At 29.3% G+C, this 12,640-nt stretch overlaps 1 protein-coding gene across 3 annotated transcripts in view; it reads left to right on the top strand.

The window, feature by feature from the left end:
- Positions 1-12,640, top strand: part of LOC126902522 (uncharacterized) — a 116,803-nt gene that overhangs the window by 102,139 nt on the left and 2,024 nt on the right. Inside the window, exon 4 of one of the 3 annotated variants that reach the window (XM_050679898.1) lies at positions 9,668-9,736. The exons of the other annotated variants lie outside the window; for them this stretch is intronic. Coding sequence (XP_050535855.1) covers positions 9,668-9,736 — 69 coding nt within the window. The remainder of the gene's footprint in view (positions 1-9,667; positions 9,737-12,640) is intronic. 3 annotated transcript variants of the gene reach the window in all.

The following is a 12,640-nucleotide window of genomic DNA, read 5'->3' as shown; positions in this document are numbered from 1 at the left end:
ATATATATATATATATATATATATATATATACAAATAGACAAAAAAATAAATAGATACTTTTGTATACACATTATTATATACACGTTACACATTATTAAATTAAATACAAATTCAAAATCTATTAAATGTAGTAAGCCCTTTGCTTCTTAGTAACATAACTTATGTTACTAAGTGTGTATGGATAATAATGTTTTTCAATTTAATAATAAATTTTATAAGTATATTGATGGCGGCACAACAATAAAAAATAGTTATCATCTTCTTTTTAGGCCTACATTTTAAACACATAATAAAATATAAATATTAATTAAGTAAAAAAAAACAAATTATAGTAAAATTCATATCTTCTAGTTTCGCATTCAAGCTAAAATTGAAAAAATATCGAAAATTACCAATTTTTTATTTTTTGAAGATTTTCTCCATTTGGGGGGAATGAGGGAAATTTTTTCAATTTTTGAAGTTTATGTCTTCGACTAGAAGATACAATTTGTGATCTTTTAACATATCGTTGAAAGAAATTGGTTCAGTGAGAGCTAAGAAAAAGTGGTAACAGACACACAAAAAAAAACGCATTATAGTAAAATTAATACCTTCTCAATTATTATAAGAAGAGTAAAACTTAAATCCATTTACCTCACAATCTCAAAGTTGAATTTTTTGAGATACTTCCATATTCGTTGTACATGGCAATATAATATATTCTCACTTAATGCACACTAAAAGTTCCAAAGAAAGCATAATTATTTTTATTTATAACAAATATCAATTAAGATAAAACAAAATAAGAATTAGTATTTATTTATAATAAATTAACGATCATAAGGGCAACATATAGCACAATTAAAATTTCATTCTATAAATATAACAAGTTGTTTTTTTTCTTCAGATTTTCATGGCATTAGTCACATAAATTATTGAATTGATACAACTATCACAAGATATAAAAAAAATATATCACTAATTAAGTTGCAAATAATATTAATATAACNACAAGATATAAAAAAAATATTAATTAAAATAAAATATTTTGATAACTAAATGTTGTTGTTCCGATGAAACTCATTGGTTTATACAGTGTGTAAATCTTTCGAACCATAGTAATATATGGGCGAGTATCCTGGTGAAGTGTAAAATAAGACTTCATTTTTTTTTTTTTCAAAATTGGAAGAAATTTGGAATAACCCCCCCAAATTTCTCTAAAATTAAAAATAAATCATACCACAATATTTCCCACAAAATTCTCATACAAATTAAGTGGTCACTCGATTTTTAGAAACTTTTGTGTCCTCCCTTGAACTTTGGGTTCAAAGTTGGAATAAAATTTCATATTAATGTGACCCATCAATTTGTATTGAAATTTTACTGGGAGTCCTGTGATGTAGTTTATTTTTAGTTTAAACAATTAAATAACAAGAAAAACCAAAAAAGCCCACAAATAATGTGATATTTTTTTAATTTCATGAGTTTATTTCGTCTTTTATTATTTATTCAAACCGATTATAATTTTTTTCATTGATACTGTTATAAAATTATAAATTTTTTTCTTTTTAGGTCGGGAAAATAAAACAATCTCAATATTTAAATGAATATTTTAAACTTTATTACAATGGGATAATTAGAAATAATTATTTTAATGTAATCGTCATACTACTCTTTCCCAAAATTAATCAATAATGAGAATATGGTACATCACTGAGCTTGTTAATATTTATTTAAATGTTCGAAAAATACTGTTCACTATTGAATAGTCACTAATTAAGTTGCAAATAATATTAATATAAGTTTTAAAATATAGGTTCTTTTTTTATGCATTTATGCATAAATATTACATTATTTGTGGGTGTTTTCGGTCTTTCTTGTTATTTAATCGTTTAAACTAAAAATAAACTACATCACAGGACTCCCAGTAAAATTGCAGTACAAATTGATGGGTCACACTAATATGAAATTTTTTTCCAACTTTGAACCCAAAGTTCAGGGGAGGACACAAAAGTTTCTAAAAATCGAGTGACCACTTAATTTGTATTAGAATTTTGTGGAAAATATTGTGGTATGATTTATTTTTAATTTTAGAGAAATTCGGGGGGTTATTCCAAATTTCTTCCAATTTTGAAAAAAAAAAAAAAAACGAAGTCTTATTTTACACTTCACCAGGATACTCGACCATATATTACTATGGTTCGAAATATTTACACCCTGTATATATATAACACCAAATGTTCAAACAATTTTCCAAAATTTATTGTAAATCTAATTGAAATAAATGAAAAAATAATTTTTAATCGAAATTTCATATATGAGGAAGGCGAGAAAGATATAAACATCGCCTACGTTAATGGATTTCCTTCAATTGTGAAATCACGCTCAAAAAATGGCAATTCTACCTCAAAAAACAAGCGCCTTGTATTGTAGATTCTTTAGGTCTCTATCAAAATTGTCGAGGTCTTCGTACAAAATTATTTAATTTTAAGTGTAATGTTGCATGTTTTGATTTTATTTTTATACTTCTCACTGAAACTTGGTTAAATGACTCATTTCATTCTAGTGAACTTGGTCTCACGAATTATAATGTTTTCCTTTGTGACCGTTCATATTTAAGTAGTTCATGTTCTCGTGATGGCGGCGTACTTATTGCATTACGTAAAGATATTCCATCTTCTTTAATTACTGTTCCCAATAAATCTGTAGAACAATGGTTTGTCTCCTTTAAATTAGATTCTCGTTCTTTTATTATAAGCTCCGTCTACCTTCCTCCATCCAGTGATTTGTCCCTCTATGATGCCTATGTCTCTTACGTTGATTATATTATCCATCTTTATCCAAAGTTTTCTTTTATTTTTTGTGGTGATTTCAATTTGCCAGAATTTAATTTGTCTAATGATGCTAGTGGAGTTATATATTCTTCTCTTTTACCTTCTCGTTTCTCCTGTATTCCTGAAACATTTGCTTTTCGTGGTTTCTATCAGCATAACTGTATTTTAAATTCAAATGGCTCACTTTTAGATGNTGTATTGTAGATTCTTTAGGTCTCTATCAAAATTGTCGAGGTCTTCGTACAAAATTATTTAATTTTAAGTGTAATGTTGCATGTTTTGATTTTATTTTTATACTTCTCACTGAAACTTGGTTAAATGACTCATTTCATTCTAGTGAACTTGGTCTCACGAATTATAATGTTTTCCTTTGTGACCGTTCATATTTAAGTAGTTCATGTTCTCGTGATGGCGGCGTACTTATTGCATTACGTAAAGATATTCCATCTTCTTTAATTACTGTTCCCAATAAATCTGTAGAACAATGGTTTGTCTCCTTTAAATTAGATTCTCGTTCTTTTATTATAAGCTCCGTCTACCTTCCTCCATCCAGTGATTTGTCCCTCTATGATGCCTATGTCTCTTACGTTGATTATATTATCCATCTTTATCCAATGTTTTCTTTTATTTTTTGTGGTGATTTCAATTTGCCAGAATTTAATTTGTCTAATGATGCTAGTGGAGTTATATATTCTTCTCTTTTACCTTCTCGTTTCTCCTGTATTCCTGAAACATTTGCTTTTCGTGGTTTCTATCAGCATAACTGTATTTTAAATTCACATGGCTCACTTTTAGATGTAGTGTTTAGTAACGTTCCTGACATATCAGTTAGCTTGGCTCCTGAGCCATATGTTCCTATTGACCCCTATCACCCTGCTTTCAATCTTTCCTTTCCAGTTACTAACCAGTTCTCTAATTCCTCTTTACCCAAAACTATCTTTAACTTTAATTTGGCTAATTAACTGAGTATTGAACAATTTTTAAACTCCTATAATTAGGAGTCCACTTTTTCCTCTTTAAATGTGGATCAAGTAGTAAATAGCTTCATGGATGCACTTCACTCTTCAATATTACAATTCATTCCTCAACGTAAATCCCATTCCTCCACATTTCCTCCATGGTTTAACTCTGAATTGAGAAACCTTGTTTTTGAAAAAAGGTATGCTCATTATAAATTTAAAAAAAAACCTTCTCTTGATAACTATCGTCATTTTTCACAATGCCGTGCACGCTATAAATATCTTTCTAAGAAAAATTTTCGTTCATATACTGCTAAAGCTAAAATCTGCCTTCTTACAAACCCTAAATTCTTCTGATAATTTGTACGTAAAAATAAATCTTCTGTTCTTCCTAATTGCGTTAGTTATAATGGCGCAGTTTCCGATAGTACACTGTCTTCTCAATTCTCTTCCCCTTCTCTTAATAACCCCCCCCCCATTTATTTTACGATCGTCCTAATAATGCCTCTTTTTCGATAGATAATGTTTTCAATGGTCTATCTAATCCTAATAATAATAAATCTATTGGGCCTGACGGTATTCCTGGTAACTTCCTATTTAACCTACGACATTCGATATCTTTCCCACTCTGGATGCTTTTCCAAAAATCTCTTGATGAAGGATAGTTTCCATCCATTTTCAAAATTTCTTAATACTTTTTAAAACCGGTGATCTNAAGGATAGTTTCCATCCATTTTCAAAATTTCTTAATACTTTTTAAATCCGGTGATCTTACTCAAGTTGTGAATTATCGTCCTATTTCTAACCTTTCTCATTTATCAAAACTTTTTGAGTCCCTTGTCTTTCATTCAATTAAATCTAGTACTAATAACTTTCTTATTGAAGAACAACATGGTTTCCGTCATGACCGATCTACTTTAACATGCAATCTTGTGTTTTAATTTTTCTTTACCGATTCTTTCCTTGTCCATGCTCAAGTAAATGTCATTTATACTGATTTTTCAAAAGTCTTCGATAAACTTAACCTTAATATTCTGTCTGAACTTCTAATCCACGCTGGTTTTGGTGAACCACTCCTCTCTTGGTTAATTTCATATTTAACTGAAAGAAACCAGTGGGTAAATGTTCAAGGTTGTGCTTCTGAAGTGATAACCCCCTCCTCTGGTGTTCCACAAGGTTCAATCCTATCTCCCCTTCTTTTTTCATTTGTAAATGGCACAAATTCTGTTTTATAGCATGCTAAAATACTCCTTTTTGTAGATGACTTCAAATTGTTTATGCGTGTTACTAATAGTTCCGATGTTATTTTACTTCAAACTGATCTAGATCGCTTAGTTAGTTGGGCTTGACTTTTAATACCTCTAAATGCTATAAAATGACTTTTTCATGTATTTCTAATCCTATATCTTCAACTTACTATATTCATAACCATCTTATTTCTTCTGTTCCTTCTATAGTTGACCTTGGGTTTTGTCTTACTCCTACTTTAAATTTTCGACTTCATATTGAAGAAGTATGTTGTAAGGCTCTGAAAACTTTAGGTTTTATTCAGAGAATTTCTGATGAATTTCACCTCTCAAGACCACTAAAAAATCTTTTTTGTTCACTAGTTCGCCCTATCCTTGAGTATGGTTCGGTTTTATGGGATCTTTACACAGCTATCAACTCTATGATGCTTGAAAGAGTGCAACGTAAATTTTTACGTTTTGCGGCTCATATCCTTAATATCCCTCATCCACCTCATGACTTAACTCCTATTCAAAATTTCTTACAACTTCCTTCCTTATCTGCTAGAAGACATGACTCTAATATCCGTTTCCTTTCTAAACTCTAAGCTGGCTTGTTTGATTAGCCTGTCCTACTTTCTAAATTGAACTTTCGGGTACCTGCTCGTTCAACTCGCTATATTGCCCCTTTCCTCATTCCTCATTCATCTTCTAATTATATTTTTCATTCCGCTCTCCCACGTTTAATGCGCACTGCAAATAATGACCCTGATTTTTTACATTCTTTTCATTTTTAATGTAGTCATTTAGCCTTCCTATTTAATATTTAAATTTTTGTTTATGTTTAAATTTTTCTTTTTCTCTTTGTCAAGCTTAAGTTTATTAATGATTCATTTTTAGTTATTAGATAATTTTAAGTTGTCCAGTTAACTGTCTAGTACATATTGTATTTTTCGGGCTATTGCCTGTATAATTTATAATAAATAAATAAATAAATAAATATGAGCAGTAATAAAAATTACCTGAACACTAACGAAATTTTAACATTTATTTTCTTAAATACTAAATTTTCTAGTTATAAAGTTTAATAATTAAATGAATAATCAGCAAACATAGATAATCATTTATGGATTAATAAGCCCAGCTTAGGTAAACAAGTGTGATATAACTACATAATTTTTTTTAAGGTAAATGAATAATACAATGTGGTGCTTTCGATAAAACTATTTATATTATATTACTTGTATTGAACAGTAAATATATATTCATCTTCTTCATCTTCTTTTCCCTCGCATTAATCCCAACTACTTGGGATCGGCAACCCTTATCCTAAACTTCCACTTGACACAATCTCCCACATCATCTACGCTCACATCAGCCGTCCTCATATCGCATTAAATTACATCCTTCCATCTATTTTTTGGTCATCCTTTACCACTTCTTCCTTCAATATGATCTTCCTCCTCATAACATGATCAAACCATCTATGTCTATTTTCTCTCATCTTATCCACGATTGACACTACACCTATGCTCCCTCTTTTATGCTCGTTCCTTATCCTATCTTTTCTAGTCACTTCACTCATCCATCTAAGCATTTCACTCTCTGCTACACTCATCTTCTGCTCTACTTTCTTATCAACCAATCGGATTTTGTTTTTAATTTTTAGATTGTTGAAACAAATGTTCAATGCAAGCTTGACTTTCATAAAAAGTAAATTTTATCTTAAACAATTAAGAATGTTTTTAATTAGGAAAGAAGTTGTATCATCTTCGATAGAGATTAAAACAAGTGTTTGTGACTGTTAAGTTGTATTTTGCACAAAACTATAATAGGCGTTCACCTTTATCGTTTCGTTTTCCAAACCATCTTCACCTTTCAAGTTCATTATTTTTTCTTCCCCCACGGTGAAATTCCAGTCACCCATTACATCAGATTCTGTTCCCCTTTAACATTTTCAATTAAATTGTCTATATTTTCATATACTTCATCTAGCTCTTCGTCGCTACTATTTGTTGATGGCATTTATACTTAAACTACTATTGTGTATTTTGATTTCGTCTGGAACTTGACTCCTATGCCAGGTTTCTTTTCTGATGCTCCTGTATATATATAGGTGTGTGTTTATCTTAAAGTCATTTAAACATCTTGATAACTCCACTTAATGTATTCACAAGTTGCATAGATTTCCGATTGTAATTTTTTTTTTTTTAAGTCTGCTATAATATCTATAAAAATGTGTTATCACTTTGAGAATAAAATCAGATATCACCTCAATTTCAACATCATCTTTATATACACATGTACAAATAAACTCATTAATTATATTTTTTGAAATAATAAACAAATGTTTACAACAAAATTTAAAAATGGTTCTCACTTGTCACAATATAGAATCTTTCACCTCTTGAGTATATTTCAAACATTTTCAAAATATTTTAGGTTAGATTATACCTTAAAAAGTCGTACAGAGAAAATTATCTAAAAGTAAATAGCTAAAAATATTTTCATCTAAATGTTGTAAAATATTGTAATATATTTTCGACAGTATTTAATACCCTATCCTCTCATTTAGTTTGTGAAAACTTACTCCGTATGATAAACATACAATTTATTAAAAAAAAGTCAGCCTACAATATATAGAAGCCTTGTAACATTACTTTCTTAGTGTTTTTTGTAGTAACTAATTCTTCTTCTTTTATTTCTTCGCCTTAATCCCAACTACTTAGGGTCGGCCACTCTTATCCTATCCTTCCACTTGACACGATCTCCCACATTCTCTATGCTCACATCAACTGTCCTCACATCGCATTCAATAACATCTCTCCATCTCTTTTTTAGTCTTCCTCTACCTCTTCTTCCTTCAACATTCATTTCTACAACTGTTCTTACGGCTTTCAATCTTCTCTTCTCATAACATGACCAAACCATCGAAGTCTATTTTCTCTCATCTTATCCACGATTGACGCTACACTTATACTCCCTCTTTTATGCTCATTTCTTATCCTATCTTCTATAGTCACTCCACTCATCCATCTAAGCATTCTCATCTCTGCTACACTCATTCTCTGCTCTACTTTCTTATAAATCGCCCAACACTCTGAACCATACATCATAGATGGTCTCACTATAGTCTTGTAGAATTTACCTTTCAGCCTTTTAGGAATTCTTTTATCGCATAAGACACCAGACGCTTTTCTTCACTTCAATCACCCGCACTTAATCTTGTGCCTTACATCCTCGTCAATACCACCACTCTTTTGCACAACTGATCCTAAATACTTAAAACTTTCCACCTCACCAATCACGTACTCGCCTATTGTCACTGGTCTCCTTATTTCACAATTTATTTTATCCTACCTTTTATAAAGCTAGTTATATATTAAATAGTTCACCTAATAACCTAATGATTGTATGTAATTGTTATACTTTTAACTTCTTTTAACTTCTTTTATCATTTCTTATTTTAAATAATATTTATAATCTTAACTATATAAATGCATGTGTTTATATGTTATAGGACTAATAGTTTGTTTATATAAATAATAAATAAATATAATTTTAAAGCAGACCACTTATAAGGGAGTTTGATGAAACCCATAGTAGTGAGTTCCCGGATTATGTTTTGATGTTAGTTTTATATATTTTTGTTGTTACTTCAAAATAAACATTTTTTGGACTCATTTTTATATCTAGTGTTTGACTCAAAATTTAAATTTCCGAAAAACTCACATTAGCTGTAAGTAAATTTTATTAATATTAATTATTTTACAAACAGTGAAACATTTTATGGTAAATTTTAGGAAAAAATGTTTGGCTCTTTTTATTTATGTATATTTTTTAATTTATCACCTATAAATTACATTTTATAATCATCCCTTAAAAATTATAGGGATGTCAACTTTATTTTTTTTTAATGGCAACATACACAATTTACTAGTTTATTTAATAAATAATGTAGTAAATAAGAAAATTATATCGATAAAAACTTTTGGACCAGTATTTTGGGAGTTATTACAATTTAAAGTTATAATTGGAGGTGTGAAGTGTGTGCAGTTATTATTGTAGTAACTAATTCTTCTTCTACTATTTCCTCGCCTTAATCCCAACTACTTAGGGTCGGCCATTCTTATCCTATGCTTCCACTTGAACGATCTCCCACATCATCTACGCTCATATCAGCCGTCCTCATATCGTAGTTACTAATTAATTTTGAAAAAAATATTTTTCTTTATTAAAAAATTAAGTTTAAATGTAATGTAATAAACAAAAGTTGCTATCGATATTTTTATTATTTTTAAATTTTATCAATCGCAACTCTTTTATTCTACAATAAGAAACATTAATAATTCAATAAAAATACACGAATAATAATAATACTTTAATTAACACTTTTTTATTTTAATTAATGTAAAACCCATTTTAATCATATTAATCATAAACAAATACGAAGCAACTTAGTATATTTTCCTAATTAAAAACACCCTAAATAATTTAAGATAAAATTTACTTTTTATGAAAGTCAAACTTGCATTTAACATTTGTTTCAACAATCTAAAAATTAAAAAATAAGTAAAAGCTAAATCCGATTAACTTTTTTATTTTTAGAAACTGCTTTTTATGTTGGAAATAACTTTATTATTACATTAAATTAATTAATTATTTTAGAGTAAAACAATAATGAGTCACCTGAGAAGTATACCAATATGGAAGTTATCTAAAGAATCTGTTGATCAAGTAATTATAATTTAGATTTTAAATTATTATTGTATATAATTTAAAAATAATAAATTTTTAATTATTATGTTACCTAACATAGTGTACATAAATTAGGAAAATAAAACATTTTTTGTAGTGAAAACATCTCTCGAAGGGCTATGGATTTCATTGGAATAAACAGGTGAAACGAGTTAGCGACACTGTCAATTGTATATTTATACACATACATTCTTTTTGTATACAGTGTTCAGTAACTAAGGAAACAGATCAATTGTTACAAACAATGAGAAACAATAGAAATTCGCTCCCTTAATACTAAACACTCTATATATACGTGCGCGTGCGTGTCATCGCTTGAAAAAAATAAGAGTGAACGCATGAAAAAATCATTGACACTGATAAATGTAACGATTTCAATCTAGTATATCTGTTTTATCATAAAGAATTTGCATTTTATTATATTTTAGTTATCATAAACCGATATGAACAATTATAAAAGATGATAATAATAAAAAAACGGTAACACAGTGGGGTCGAGGCACAGTGTGGATGAGGCATAAATGGGACAAGTATAGATGATATCTGACAGTGATTAAAATCACTATCATAAAAAACACTTCGATAAAAATCTGTAGATAATGTTTCATTTAGAGAAATTAGTGGATTATTCTAAAAGTAACATCAACTCTTATTTCTTTAATTACATCCTGATTTTAATTGTCTTTATGGAGAACATGGAATAACTAACTGTTTAATTGATAAATCAAAATTTTTTTTCAATTTTTGAGGATAATATCTTCAACTAGATACAAATTGTAGTCATTTGACGTATCGTTGAAAAAAGTAGGTCAAGTTAGAGCAGAGAAAATAAATGATAGTCACAAAAAAATATCTTCTCAGCTTTGCATCGAAGCTAAAACTTAAAATATAGTAAAATAATTTTAATATGAATAAAAAATTTCTTCTCGCGAGTGGCGACTACAGTGATGGGATCCTTGATCTATATTGAAGTTATTGAATCTAAATGAGATAAAAATCAAAGCAGTTGAAGATTTATTCTAACTTAAAAATAATTAAGAAAAAATTCATTGTCACACGCGGGTTGGAACCTCGTACCCCAAGCTTGTAAAACACTAATTTTACCAACTCGGCATCTGTACNAAATAAAAATTTTACCAACTCGGACACCGTATGTCGCTACCGTCGGCTGAAAAAGTTAGCTATTTAAGCTAGTTCAAATTTCAAAGTTATTTTTCCTAAAAGAAGCAAACAAATTTAAATAAGTTTAACTTTCTATGCTATATTAATGTTTTATTTATATAATATTTATGAAAATCTGTACTCCCCTTGTCAGGTATTTTAAAATAAAATAAAATACAAAACCCAGAATTTTACACACAAAAATAGCATATTTTTGAATACGGTAGTCATTTTCACCATAAAGACAAATCCAGAGGTCAAATTATTTTTTTTTCAAATTAACGTAAATTACATAAGCTTTAATTTAAGATATATATAAAAGTGTCAGTCTTTCCGGAACATTTTCAAAAGTTAATCTTTTGTAAAAAAGTTACCATTTTGAAACCCCCTCCTGTGGGCTGTCAAGGGTCAAATGTTAACAAAAATATATAAAATTATAGAGGAATATCTAAGGTATCTATAAAAAAAAAAATTTTATTATTCGGTAATTTTTAAAAGAGTTATGGCAATTTTAAGTAAATAAAATTGAAAAAATATCTAAAATTAGTGATTTTTTAATTTATAATTTTTTGGGGGATTTCCCCCGTTTACAGGAAACGAGGGTTTTTTTTTTCAAATTTTGAGGGTAATGTCTTCAACCAGATACGATTTGTGATCTTTTGACATATTTTTCATCAAAATCGGTTCAGCGAGAGCTGAGATTGTGCGTATACAGACACAAAAAAAACACATCTTACTAAAATTAATACCTTCTCAGCTTTGCATCGAAGCTAATAATGAATAAAATGCAACTGTTGAGGGAGTGTAACATGAAATAAATATAGTTTAAAAAAACTAAAAAAACACGCTTTTAAAGCACAGCGAACTAAAAATTATTTTTAACTTTTTAGTTTCATGTTATGATAGTAGTTACTATCAATATCAACGTTGTAACGGGTAACGGGACTGCAGGGTTCGATTCCGGGGAGGGATTCTGAGAAACGACTACCACATACAAGGAATGCAGCAGGCGCGTAAATTACTCACTTCCGGAACGTGGAGGTAGTGACGAAAAATGACGATACGGAAATTATCCCTCGTAATCGGAATACTTTATATCTCTTAATTAGAAAAATCGTGTTAATATATAAATTTTAATAGTAATTAGAATATACATATATATATACAAATAATGCGACTTAAGTACGTAAACGTATCATACACTAAGTATAGCAGTGTTTTGTGGGCGGGCGGGTCGGACTAACGTTATACCTGAGTTATAAACGGCGGTAGGAATATATAAATATATATACGTAAGGCACATTAGACGCGGGCGGTATTGGTCAGTCAAAATAAAAATTTGTTTATATATATATAATATTGATGACAAGCACGCGTGTACGGGTACGATAACTAAAAATAAATTTTTATAGGAATAGTGTGCCGTCGTGTGATGAACGTGGCGTGTGGAGGGGTGAATGCGTTACGACAGTCTAGTCTCAAGGCCGTAGACGACGGGATACGCGATAACGCGTGGCGTTTGGAGAGTTACAAACATACATACAAACATACATACCTACATACATACATACATACATACATACATACATACATACATACAGGTGAAACTAATATAGGAGTGTTAAAAATGAAAAATTAATAAAAAACTAATTTTAGAATAAATCTATTATGTTTATTTATTATACATCGTCTCACTAAAGTCTGCCGTTTTTAAGTTTAATT

Source organism: Daktulosphaira vitifoliae, unplaced genomic scaffold (genome assembly GCF_025091365.1).
Source record: "Daktulosphaira vitifoliae isolate Bord-2020 unplaced genomic scaffold, ASM2509136v1 Scaffold_3, whole genome shotgun sequence".
Lineage (NCBI taxonomy): Eukaryota > Metazoa > Arthropoda > Insecta > Hemiptera > Phylloxeridae > Daktulosphaira > Daktulosphaira vitifoliae.
This window is presented reverse-complemented; position numbering and strand designations above follow the sequence as displayed.